Source organism: Teleopsis dalmanni, chromosome 2 (genome assembly GCF_002237135.1).
Source record: "Teleopsis dalmanni isolate 2A chromosome 2, ASM223713v2, whole genome shotgun sequence".
NCBI lineage: Eukaryota > Metazoa > Arthropoda > Insecta > Diptera > Diopsidae > Teleopsis > Teleopsis dalmanni.
The window spans coordinates 229792235-229806055 of record NC_051847.1 but is presented as its reverse complement, the minus strand read 5'-3'; the positions used below and the strand labels follow the sequence as shown (position 1 = coordinate 229806055).

The 13821-nt window shown below is 31.7% G+C and overlaps 2 protein-coding genes across 2 annotated transcripts; both read right to left on the bottom strand.

The window, feature by feature from the left end:
• Positions 1 to 10846: 10846 nt before the first annotated feature.
• On the bottom strand, positions 10847 to 12250 carry LOC119676910 (uncharacterized protein K02A2.6-like). Its single transcript, XM_038088178.1, has one exon. The coding sequence runs from the start codon at positions 12248 to 12250 to the stop codon at positions 10847 to 10849; it is 1404 nt and encodes a 467-aa protein (XP_037944106.1).
• Positions 12251 to 12519: 269 nt separating this feature from the next.
• Positions 12520 to 13404, bottom strand: LOC119676909 (uncharacterized protein K02A2.6-like). Its single transcript, XM_038088177.1, has 2 exons — positions 12900 to 13404; positions 12520 to 12821 (listed from the first exon to the last, which is right to left on the bottom strand). The coding sequence occupies exons 1-2, from the start codon at positions 13402 to 13404 to the stop codon at positions 12520 to 12522; spliced, it is 807 nt and encodes a 268-aa protein (XP_037944105.1).
• Positions 13405 to 13821: the final 417 nt, after the last annotated feature.

Genomic DNA, 13821 nt, shown 5'->3' with positions numbered 1-13821 from the left:
CAATGGTAATGGGAACATACTATAAGCAGGTAATATGAATATTTGTGTACTCCCAGATTAAAACAAAATATATTAGGGGCATTCAGGCAACTGGTTAGTTGCATAGTTGATTCAAAAAATTTTGATGTTAATCAGTTGCTTGAACGACCCAAAATGCGTAATCTGATTAGTTTGTTGTGTGCAAATGCTTTGGCAGCACTCGTATCAACAGCAACAACGAAACGTATGTTAACAGTGAAATACTCAAATATTCGTAAATTTTAATATCATTTAAATTTATCATATAACTAAAATTGCAAACGTGTCATATATCAAGAAGTAGAATATTCAATTTTATACTTTTTAATTATATTTTAACCCTTTAAAAATTATAGTTTTACTGAATTTTATTTATTAATTTATGTTATTATTTTTGCATTTTCTTTTTAAGACACCATATGCTTATAGCGGCGACACTTGGTACTGGCAGTACTATTAATCAAATTTTCACTAATCTGAGAATATTCGAAATAGTAAATTCTCTGCTTATGTTAGTTTCTTTTTTGTACGCAAATTTTTGTTGTAATCAACTACTAAGCACCTAATCAGTTGCTTGAATACCCCTATTTCTTTTTAAACTTATATGGCGTTTACATTGGCCGAAAATGGCTCATTTTGAATGAGCCATTTGAAAGTCTTTACATTCGTTGTAATTCGTTTGTTGTCATTTCAAACAGCTGATTTTTTAACTTCCCTGCTGATTTGATTAAGGTTAAATATGCTTTCAAACCTTACAATATAAACTTAAAACATATTTTTAACTTCGATTAATTACTTTTTGGGAAGCAGAAGTTCTAAAAAGACGAGCATCATTTTCAAGAAAATGCAACCACCAAACATTTGTTTACCCTTGTTTGTAAATATGTCAAAAACATATTTTTCAAACTGTCAAAATGCCATGAAGAGCTTTAATTTAGGGTATGTTCAATGTATTCCTTTGAATTTGGAACACATACGAACGTCGTTGGGAAGCATTCATACAGAATGTGATGGAATGGCTCATTCACGCTTGAAATTTTGTATGCAAAAATGAGCCATTCGTTTCTCATTTTCGATTTTTGACTAAAATGAGCCATTTTCGGCCAGTGTAAATGCCATATTAGACACAACTGTAATTACCATTTGTCATACGATTCTTTGTTAAACATGGCTTTAGCTTGGAAGGGTGAAAAATTATATATATATATATATTTGTTTTTAATGTTAAAAGAATATTTTTAATTAAATTTTATTTTTTCTTTCTTTTAACATAAAGTAAAAATTAATTTTTATTTAGATCATTTGATGATTTGAAAGTGTACTTTGAAGCTCCTGTTTGGGCACTGAACACAAAATCCGTATCCTGTATGGCTTTATGTTCCTTTTGGTGTCATAGTGCATTCGATTGATGATTTTATCACATACTTGTGCATTAACATTAGCATTACATTTGTCTTAAACTATTTTAGTATCACTTAAAGCCATCTTGGTGATCTATACAGGTGGTCTATCCTACTTCGATACGTAAGCTGGTATAAACATTAGTAACAGAATTCGTGTTCGTGTTTTTTCGTATACAATCGGATTTTTGTCAAACTATATTCAAAATTTTATTAATTTTAAGGAATAGAAGCGAAAACAAATGTATGCCTGATTTTATTTTATGCATATTTGTTATTTTTTTGATGGGGCGTGTTCAAAATAATGTTGACTGTTTTGATATGCAATAGTAAGCGACAACAGAAAACTTTGGTAAACAAATCTCATGTGTAATACGCGCTTTATGTTCTTAGTTTGTACATTACTTGTGTTTTACTCGAATTTTACTACGAGTAGCTCGTGGAACAGACCTACTAGTACTTGAGGAATAGAATTTTATAAGAAAGTGTGAATTGCGATGAGAAATGAGTTTTTGTTTGCATGTAAGCAAAATTTTTTTCACAAACAAAAAATACCAAAAAATGACAGCAAAAACATTTTCTATATGTATAAGTTTCATCAATTTTTTAATAGCATCGAATCATGAATAATATTTAAATCCACTAAATACGGTAAACTGTGAAAAACTGTGTATTAAAACTAAGTTTTAATTTTCAATATTACCCAAGTATGATAATATCTAATGTTTAAAGAGATAATATATAATTAAAAACTCAACCCTGCATTGTTGAACTAAGTACTGAAACATGTTTTTTTTATCGATAACTTTAAATGACATCCCTAATTTCAAGTAATTTGACTTCGAAGTTTCAATAACAGTTATTAAAAGCGATAACATTGAGAAATTAGTGTTAAGCGGAAGATTTGATTAAATAATTTAAAAAATTTTTTTGTAAAATCAGAGAAAATGGCAGATCCATTCCAAAAAGAAATATATAATATGGAAATATTAGTAAAAAAGAATGTTGTAAAACTAATAGAAATTTGGACTGAAATGTTTTCCGTCGAAATGTGCAAAGGCGAATTAAGTAAACTTGAAAAGCACATGGAAATATTTTTTGACAAATTTGTAAATGAGTCTGAAAAAGCAGAAGAAACCATGAAAAAAGAAATAAGCTACAAGAAGCATTTTGAGGAGCTTGGAGTAGAACCGCGTCCACTTTTGCAAGACCCTTTGCCATCAGAACAGTAAATTGTTGATTTCCGTGAGCATTTAAAGAAGCTTCAAAGTATGATCTAAAAAATATTAATTTTTATATTAAATAAAAAAATAAAATTAAAATGTTTAAAAATGTTTTATTAATATCCAAAAAAAGAGCAAGAGCCATGTTTAACAGAGAATCGTATGACATATGGTTACTTCAATTGTGTCTAAGCTTAAATAATAATAATATTATTTACAAACTTAATATACTCACCCTAGATTTTTCCTTTGATTTGGGTGAAATGCGGAAACGACTGAACATACCATCGGTACTACCAGACGCAGTAGTGCTGCTGCCGCTAGTATTTGGACGCTCTGCCGGTGCAGAGTTGGTCGCACTAGCAGTAGTGTTATTTTGCTCTTTCTTATCTTTATTATTGTGACTGGAGGAGGACGAAGAACTCTTATGGAAGAAACTAGACAACGATTGTATAAGACTTTTTCTTCGTTCTGGATCTTTTGGACGCCTACTTGATTTTGTTTTTGTGTTAGCTTGCGCACTTGTAGAGGAGAGCAATATATTTGGATCCAAATTGAAGTCTGCTGAATTCGCTACTGTTGCAGTTAAATGATCTTCTGTTCTGGCATTCTGTTGATGATTAGCTATAAAGACTAAATCATTCACACTTTTCGATGTACTCATCTTACGATCACGTGCACTTAGATCGTGTTCTACGTTTGCCTTTGGTTTTGTATGCATTTGATTGCCTGTTTTAGACAATTTTGCTTAACATTTAAGTGTTCCACTTGTAAACATTTACGTAATAATTGCATTTTCTCTTCAGGACTTAAACCTAGCTCAGTATTTGATTTAAGTCGAGCTCGAGCACGTGCTTTATTACGCAGATTTTCTGTTGATGTTAATGGATTTTCAACAGGTGGTGTCGTGACTGCTGCATTGCGTCCACGATTTTGTCTAACTGGTGCAATTGGTATAGGATATTTAATATCTTCAGCTGTTGATAGTTCTGTGGTGTTATGCTTATTGTTGCTGCTGCTATATGTGAATGAAGGTGTTTTATTCAGCTTATACCGTTCTAAGGCATCTAATTTTTCTTCATGTATGTGCTCACTAATAGGTCTTTGTTTATAGGTATTTGATCGATTAGTAGTCATAATACCACCAGTGTTGTATGCCGAAACATATGTTGCTGAGGTTTGTATAGAAGTATTTTATTTGAAGGCAGTGCTAGTAGCGGTAAGTACGCGCTGAGAGTTTGTACGATTATATGCATTACTTGCTGCCGTTGATACATGGTAATGCGCTTTGTTTGTGCAATTGTTGTCATCTGTCGATTTTGCTGCTTCTATTTTCGGTGTAGAACTTAAACTTGATCCGCTGCCATAGCCGCTTGTGAGCATATTGCGCTGACGACTGCGATGTAAACGTTTCTCAACATTTAATTGTTTTTTCGACTGTAGTTTATCCATGACTAAGTCATGTATCAGGTCCTTTTGTTTAGTGCGTTCTTTGGTTATTTCCTCCAGCTTTCGTGTTAATGTTGGTATTTCAGGTATCCTGTTTACATGTGTTGTGCCGATTGCAGGTGTTGTCATTGTTGTAGTCTGAAAATCGTTTAAATTTTGCTTTAGTCTGTTTGGCGGTGTCGGTTCTATCACAGTTTGTTGCGAATTTTTAGAAATTGCTAGGACAGGTGCTTCACCTTTGGAACTTTTTCTTCGTTGTTTTCGAGATTCTAACGAATCTCTTGCTGTACTAATTTGTGTAATTTTTTGTTGTAGTGCACGCACATATTTATAGGAAAGTTCATCCGAAAGTTTATTTTGTGCATTTTTCACACCCGCAACTGAACCATTACTGTGAATTAGTGCGGAGTTTTCTTGTGATGATTGGCGTGATGGCGTAGGTTTACTTGACATTGTGTTCGATGTGCTAGAGGGTGTGCAAGTTGATTGTGATGTCTTAGATTGTTTTTCAGAACTGCTTGGTGTTGAACCTCCACCAGTTTCCGGAATTTTGCCTGCTATACGTTGCGCAGCTGTTGGTTCATGCATTTTTGCAGAAGAAGAATCAAAAGGACTAGTAACGACAGTGAGTCCATTATTTTCCTCTGTTGTTGTTTTCGCTGTCACAGATGAAAGTTGTGCTTGAGAGTTAGCAGTAACTATACAAAGACTGTCATCGTCAAAATCATTCAATGTGCTTGAGTCAGTTAAAGATTGTGTCATAATAGAAACAGATTGAGTTAATGCCTTATCATTTAATATTGTAGCTATTTGTTGAGATGGATGTTCATTTACTGGAGTCTTAAGCATATCTTGGGAGTTATCCTCAGTTTGCATTATATAAGCGTCTTGCTCAATGTAATCAATACCAAGCTTTCCATCACGTTTCGTTGTGATTGCACCATATTTTTCACTACTTAACTGTTGTGAATAACTGTTGAGTTTGTGACTTGGTGTTTGTTGCGGTGTAGTTTCAATAAATTCAATATACCCACGATTGCGCAAAAGTGCTGTGTTTGTAGCTGAATAAGCTTCCGCGCATGAGCTCTCCGAATCTGTGTCCATGAATTCAATATCATCAATATCGATAGACTTGAGTATACCCTTAAATTCAGCAACAGGTGCTGTTTTAGCTACTTCAAACATAACTTCACTTGTTGTTGGCAATTTAGTCGAATTCGATTTTCTTTTGCCTTTTTTGTTACGTTTAATTGTACCTTTATTTGAATTTAACACAAATTCCATATCAATAAAGTTCTCAGATATGCAATCATCTGCTGGCCAATCAGACAACTCCGTTTCAGTTAGTGCATGGCCCGTACCAGTCGGTTCTGTTTCCGAATCGGAACCTTTTGATAACAAGTCTGCCGTAGGAGTTTTATCATTATCTATTAAAGGAGAAGTAGGCGTACAGAGATTAGCAGTTGGTGTGGTGGGCGTGGGAGGTTCAATGTAAGTGGTTTGATGACTTTCGTATGCTCTGCAAATTGCTTAACAACCAGCGGTAAATTTTTCAAACTTTCAACTTTATTTTCATTTTTGGTATCAAATTTTAGGTTTGCTGGTTTTATTTTGGGTGGTCCCTTTTCAGGTAATGGTGGACCTTGTTCTGGTAAAGGCGGTGCTTGTTCTTTTGCTTCTATAATAGTACACTCAGCTGGTTCAGATGTAGCAGTAACAGGTTCTACATCTAGTTCTGCATCATCTTCCACAACGGTAGTTTTTACTGCAGGTATTTAATATCAGCAAGTTCTTTATTAATCTTTTTGGGCGATTCAATTGTGGTTAAATCGATAATTGCTTTTATTTCTTTTTCTGGGGTAACCAAATCAATTGTTTCAATTATTGTTTGAGTATTAACTGTTGGTGTTGTTGGTGTTTTTTTGCTTATTGATTCAAGCAGTGTTGAGTTTATACTTTCTGAATACTCTATACCTTTGTTGAGTTCATTTTTGCTATTAACGTAAACATTTTCCTTTTCGTTGTCTGTAGAAGTGGTGGAAGAGGCTTTTTGTATAGTAATCGCTACACGAAACTCATTTAAAATGTTACTAGTAGCGGAACGTAATATTTCATTTTTATTATTTTCTCCCAACTTCGTCCGGTCTAAAAATGTCTTCATACTTGGACTTACATCACTGCTAGGATTTAGTAGTTTTTGGCATTCAGATATATTTGATTGAAAACTACGTATTTTTAAGTCTAGTACTGAGGTTGAACCTGACTTTTGTATTTTATTACCACTTACTGCTTTTCCAAGTAAATAACGCTTCTTTAGTTCTAAGCTCTTTTTGGATGCAATACCTTCAGTACTGGCAGTTTTATTAAGTAAATAATCACCTGGACGGGGGTTTTGTAATAGTGCACGATTACTATTTAGAAGTGTTGGATCTACTTGAACTACCCAGTAGAAAACGGATCGATCCGTCATCGAAGATCGATCCAAATGTATGACGGTCTTCGAAGACACTTTCATACAAATTAGCCAAATGTCTTCAATGAATTTTTGTGTACATGTCTCGAAGACCGTCTCGAAGACCATGTCTTGCATAACGGGCGCATTCGACAGAAAGTTGTGCGCTCTTAGTGCAGTGCTCATATAATTTTTTCACCCTTTTTTTATTTCTACTCTTTTATTGCGCTCTTTAAATTTTAAATGAATTTCAATTTTCTCTTTAAATAAGTAGAAAGAAATTGTTGTATTTTGTACTTTTATTTATTTTATATAATAATTTCTTAAATTACATTCAAAATTAAAACTTTTAAAAATAAATTATAAATTTTATTATAAATTATTATAAATTTTATTAAGATATTAATAATAAACTAGTAAAAACTAGTAAACATAATGAAAATTAATTTAAATAATTAACTTAATATAACTAAGCATATCTAAAATTAACTAAAATTAATGTAAAATAATTTATAGCATTTCGTTATCATCAATTGTCATCAATTGGTGAAGTTTTATATGTTTTCAAAAGCGTTGAAGAGGATTTTGGTACAATTAAACCTTCTGATCTTAAGGGTTCTAAAATATTATTACCACAACGCCTGTTAATCCAGTGTTTTTTAAATATAACAGCTAATTTTTCACAAGTGTTTTTAGATTTTTTATTTTGAACATTCCTTGTTTCATTTCTTAAACAACTTTCACTGGAATTATTGTCTTCAATATTAATATCAATATATTTTCCAAGAACTAAGTCACTATTTAATTTGTTTTGATTTAATTTCTTTTTTTTTTTAATATTTCGTAGTTTAATGATTTTGTTTCTTTATTTATTTTGATTTTTTAAATATTTATTTCACTACACTTCAAAATTATTGCGTCACTTCATTTATAAAACATAGCGTCATCTGAGGCAAAATTCAAATACGTTGCTATGAACACTAAAAATGAGAGAGAAAGCAAAGAAAGAGTATTTACATTCATGTTTTGAGCAATTGTTTTGCAAATTTGCTTGAAAATGCGGACGCGGTATCAAAGACCGTCTTGAAGACAATGTCTTCGAAGACCACTTTTTCTACTGGGTAGGGGCTTAAATTGTGGCTGTGGCGGTTGATGTTGTGTTTGATATTTTGCTAAATAGCTACCTTCCCTTAAATTGTGTTTATTGCTTGTTGAAGTAGTTATTACAGCTGATTTTATCTTAAATTAATAAATTTATATTTATAAATTTAATACTTTTATTTGTGACCAAAAATTATTATTATAATAATTTGTTATCGGGCTAATTGGTCAAATTTAAATATAAATAAAAAGACACTAATTTATTATTTATATTTAAAAATCGTTTATACTTTATTTCCGATATTTCGACTATCTTCGATAGTCATCTTCAGGGAAAACTACACAAAATATAAGATGTTCCATTTTTATAGCGGATTATAAAGAAAAATCATACAATAAATACAATAATAATGATGACAACAAGAAAAACAACAATAAAAATACAAAAAGCAAAATAAAAATTATGAAAAAAGCTTTACAAACATCCTGTGTCATTTGTTTATAATATTTCTATAAGCCTGAGCACAGTTGTCCGTATCCGTTTTATAATTAAGTCTTATATTATTGGGCACTTAAAGTATTGAGAGCATTTCCAGAAAGTACCTCTTATAATGGTTCCTTTCTTCATATAAAATTTTTGCCTTATCAAAATCAGGTTCATGTTTCTGCTCCATACAATGTACAGCCAATGCTGTATTGGCTTCAGCACCACTTTTATTTTTTAAACTGTGTTTAAACTGTCCAGCCATCCTTGTCCTAAGCTTATTTTTAGTCGTACCTATATATATTTTGTTACATACGTTGTACCCGTCACCTTTACAATTCAGCTGGTACACTACGTTAGATTTGTCTTTATTATTAATTTTAGTTTTAGTATTGCTATATAATTTAGCTATTGTGTTAGTTGCCTTCTGAGTGATTCTATAACGTTCTTTGTCATATATATTAGAATTCATTATTTGGTTTGACAATTTCGGAACATAATCAATAGATTTATATATTTTTTTGTCATTATTATTGTTTGGTTGGAGCTTTTTAAAGTTATTATTAAGCATCATATTAATAATCCTTTCGGGGAAGTTATTCTTTCTTAAAGTATCACGTACTATGTTCTTTTGTTTATTATGGAAAATTTTGTCACTAAGTACTAGAACTCTTCTAATAAAATTGGATGCTGTATTTAAAATCACGTGATTCACGTGATGAATCGTGATTTTAAATACAGCATCCAATTTTATTAGAAGAGTTCTAGTACTTAGTGACAAAATTTTCCATAATAAACAAAAGAACATAGTGCGTGATACTTTAAGAAAGAATGACTTCCCCGAAAGGATTATTAATGTAGGACATTGATTTTCATTAAGCAATCGCAGTTAAAAGGATCAAGATCATTTACTTCAGAATAAAAGAAAAAAGAAAAGTTTTAAAAATGACGAAGAGATGTTCATTGAAAAAGCAACAAAAAATCATCGATTTGAGAGAGAAAGGATATTCCCTAAGACATATTGCTAGAACAACTAAAGTTTCTAGAAGTATTGTAAGCAAAATTGTTAAGACCAACGAAGAAGAAAACAAAAGGAATAATGACGCTCAGAATAATGTAATATCATAAGATAAACCACGTATAAGAGTATTAATACCGAAGGAAATAAATAACGCTTACATTGTACGGAAAATAATGAAAGTGCTACGAGAAGTACAATTCGATAACGAAAGTGATGATGATGGGCCTGAAGTTTCTTCTAATAAAAAAGGACGCAGAGAGATTGATTTCGAACGCAAACCTGTAACGGAATTCAAACAATTTTCTAATGACAATTCAAATATATGTGTTATTGAGCTGTCAGATGAGGAATGAATATAAATTTCAGAAGAATCATATCAAAAAAAGAGATATTCCAATTAATCTCCAATTTTTAATTAAATTTAAATTTGCAATAAAAATAGATACAATCACAGTAAACCCTATATCTTCTAATTTCTAAAAATTTAATTGTACTTTTGTATACCTACTTAAAATTTATTTGTGCTACTAACTAAATTAAATTAATTTAAATTTCAAAATTATTAAATTTAAAATAAATGCAAAAAAAATTTTAAAAAATGTATAACGCAATGTTTTTGAAAATAATTCTCACTTAATTGCAAAAACTATCTATGTAATGAAGAAATTAATATAATTTGTAATTAACAAAAAATATCTATATCAAATAATGTCTATTTAATATTATCAATGTTTATGTGTTTTTAAAAAAATTAAAAATAAATTTGAAATCATAAAAATTAAATAAAATTATTTTAAAATAAAATTAATAAATTATGTGTTTTTACAATAATATAAAATATAAATAATAAAATTAATTTATTTGAGCTATTAATTAAAATAATTTATAGCTTTAATTAAAAAAATTTGAATTTCAAAATAATTAAATTTAAAATAAATGCTAAAAAAATTTTAAAAAAATGTTTTTGAAAATAATTCTCACTTTACTGTAAAAACTATCTATGTAATGAAGAAGAAATAAAAAAGAATTTAATATGATTTGTAATTAATTCGTTTATTCGTTTATTATTAATATAATAATTCTATTATTAATAATATTATTAATTCGTTTATATGTATTTAAAAATATTAAAAATGAAATTTTGTTTATAAAAAAGAAAATTTGAAATCATAAAAATTAAATAAAATTATTTGAAAATAATATTAATAAAATTTTTTTAAGTTTTTTAAGTAATGTAATATATAAATAAATAATATTAAATATATAGATTAGTCATTTATATGAATATAATTGACTAATCATCGCTTCTAATTTGACAGGCACGAGTTCTAAGCCTGGCACTTGCAGTTCAAACAAATTATATAGGGACTATAAAGTAATTAAATAAAATTCGATTATTTCCTAAGACCACTGATGAAGAATCCTTGGCAATACTCGATACAGCGTTGTATGGTCAGCCAAATTTCAATAAAAATAAAAATAAATTTTTGTGTTTGTCCTTTATTTCTTTCTTTGCTTTTCGAAAAAATCTCTAAATTTTAAATAAAGCTTCTTAGTTACTGAAGTAAATACAACCGACACGATTGACAGTTTATATTTAACTAAATTTTGTTTACATTTCATTACTTAAGATTGCTTAAACTAATGCAAAACATACTAGATTATAACACTTTCTCCGCCCTTAATTTTTGACAAAGTTTAAGTTTTCCTGAAATCGTCGGATTCAAATCGAATTACATCCTTCCGAATACGACTTTTTCGAAGTTGAACTACTTCGGTAGAACGTTCTTCACTAGGCATTAATGTTGATTGGCTAGATGAAGGCGGTGTGGCGTTGATGAAATTTGGAGCGAATTCAAAAATTGGTTGTGAAGAGAGGTCAGAGCTACTTCTAGTTTTAAGCTGATTAACGTGACGTTTGATGTAACCAAAAGATGTGTTCACTCTGTAAACCATTTTACCAAGTTGTTTCATAATAACTCCTTTTATCCATTTTTCCCCTCTTGCGTAGTTTCGAGCGAAGACGGGTTGCTTTAGACTGAATTTCATTTTCCGTTTCGAAGCTTCAAGGTGCTTCCTAGGCGATTCAAACAGTTGATTCAACAGATTACGAACAGGCCTTCCATGTAAAAGTTCTGCAGGTGATTTACCTTCAGCATTCGGTATTGCACGATATGTTGCAAGGTATTTTGATACAGCGAATTTGAGAGACAATCCATCGTCAATGTTTTTCTTAACAGCAGTTTTAAAAGATCTGACGAATCGTTCGGCTAACCCGTTTGAGGCTGGATGAAACGGCGCTGTTGTTATATGTTTGATGCCAAGTTTTGAGCAAAAATGTTTAAATGCTTCAGCTGTAAATTGCGGACCATTGTCACTTACGATGGTTTCTGGTATACCTTCCAGAGAAAATATAGAAGACAATGCTGATATGGTGTCAACCGTTGTTGTTGTAGATAGTTGTACAACGAACGGAAATTGCGAGAAAGCGTCGACACAAATTAGCCACATTGAATTACAAAATGGACCAGCAAAGTCGATATGTACTCTCTCCCAAGGTCGATCAGCTTCAGGCCAGCTTACGTATTCACGTGCGTGAACAGGATTTGCAATTTTGCACACATCACAATTTTCAGTTAATTGTGCGATGTCTTTGTCAATATTAGTCCACCAGACATGTTGTCGAGCTAGCTGTTTCATTCTCGATACTCCCCAATGACCATCATGAAGAAGTTTAAGAACTTTCTGCTTAAGGGAGACTGGAATGACAACCCGGTTGTACTCCGTCTGGAGGCAAAGTAAATTGTTGTTTAGTATTAAAGCAAAGCGATGATTGAAAAATGATCGAAGATCAGCATCTTGAGGCATTAGCTTTTCAGGCCAACCGTTTGTAACGAGAAAATAAACTCGGTGAAGAATTAGGTCATTTTTGGCATGCTGACGAATTATTTCAGCGTCGATAGGTGTGTTAAGTTCATTGATATTGAAACAGGATTCTTCATGATCAAAAGTTTTATCTTCACCAACAGGTAAACGAGATAAAGCATCGGCATTTCCATGCTCAGTAGTTTTACGATACCGAACATCATACTGATAAGCCATTAGTATAATAGCCCATCGCTGTAAACGATGTGACGTTATCGACGGCAACTGATGAATTGGATTAAAAATGCTAACAAGAAGTTTGTGGTCAGTAACCAAGGTGAATCTTCTTCCGTATAAATATTGATGGAAACGCTTGACTCTAAAAACGATAGCTAGCCCTTCCTTCTCTATCTGACTATATCGTCGTTGATGAATGTCGAGAGTTTTAGATGCAAAAGCAATAGGCCTTTCTGTACCGTCAACGTACGTATGCGAGAGCACGACTCCTATGCCATGAAGGAGGCATCTGTAGCTAGAATCAACGGTAAATCTTCCTGATAATGTGCTAATTGCGCTGCGTTGAGAATATGCGTTTTAAGAGCTATAAATGCTTGTTGTTGTGCTGTACCCCATGTGAATTTTACATTTTTTCGGCGCAGCATGTTGATTGGCGCGGATAATTGCGAAAAATTAGGTATAAAATTATGGTAGTAGTTTACCTTACCCATGAATGCTTCTGCTTGCTTTAGATCTTTAGGCGGCTGCAGGTTATTGACTGCTTTTAGTCCTGACTCATCTGGCAATATACCTTTTGCACTAATTTAACGCCCGAGATATTCGATTTTATCTCGCAGAAAGAAACATTTTTCTTGTTTGCACCTAATACCATTTTGTTGCAAAATACGAAGTACTTGTTCTAGGCGGCTGATGTGTTGTTGAAATGTAGGTGCGGAGATGATGATGTCATCGAGATAATTTCCGCAACCTTCTACGCCTTGAAGTAACTGCTCAAGATATCTTTGGAATATAGCTGGAGCGCTTGCAATCCCAAACGGTAAACGTTGGTATTGGAATAACCCAAGTGGAGTGTTGACAACTATTATTGTTTTTGCTTTATCGTCGAGTTCCATTTGTAAATACGCGTCCTTAAGGTCGATTTTTGTAAAATGTTGACCGCAATTAATTTCATGGAAAAGACTTTCGCGTATGGGCAAAGGATATTGTTCAATGTCAATTTGCGCATTGACTGCTTGTTTAAAATCCCCACAAATTCTTATGAAACCATCAGCTTTTGGCGCTAGTACAATAGGCGAAGCCCATTGAAAAAACTTCACAGGTTTCCAAATACCCGCATTTGTCAATCGATCGACTTCTTTCTTGAAAAGTGACATTTGCGAAAATGGAATTTGTCGGCTTTTGTAAAATTTCGGATGTGCATTTGGCTTTAAAAAAATACTGACCTTAAAGTTTTTTATTGTGCCAAGAGCTGGTTCAAAAATATCACCATATTTCTTACACAGCTCGCTAATTTTGTGTGATTCACTTTCAGTAATGTTACAAATTTGCTGAATCTCAAACCCGAATTCTTTAAATAAATCGAAACCGAATAAATTGTTACAGTTTTCGACATCCACGACAACGATTACCACTGAAGTAAATACAACCGACACGATTGACAGTTTATATTTAACTAAATTTTGTTTACATTTCATTACTTAAGATTGCTTAAACTAATGCAAAACATACTAGATTATAACACTTACTTTACAAAGAAAGCGAGTACTTTATTCTTTTTTTTTTTTTTTTTT

What these genes read in the sequence shown, in the direction of transcription:
- LOC119676910 (XM_038088178.1), bottom strand. Translation starts at nt 12,250, where the DNA reads ATGGCTTATCAGTATGATGTTCGGTATCGTAAAACTACTGAGCATGGA.
- LOC119676909 (XM_038088177.1), bottom strand. Translation starts at nt 13,404, where the DNA reads ATGTCACTTTTCAAGAAAGAAGTCGATCGATTGACAAATGCGGGTATT. An exon ending in TCGTATTTTGCAACAAAATG is followed by an intron (nt 12,822 to 12,899) that starts GTATTAGGTGCA and finishes TTAGTGCAAAAG; the next exon opens with GTATATTGCCAGATGAGTCA.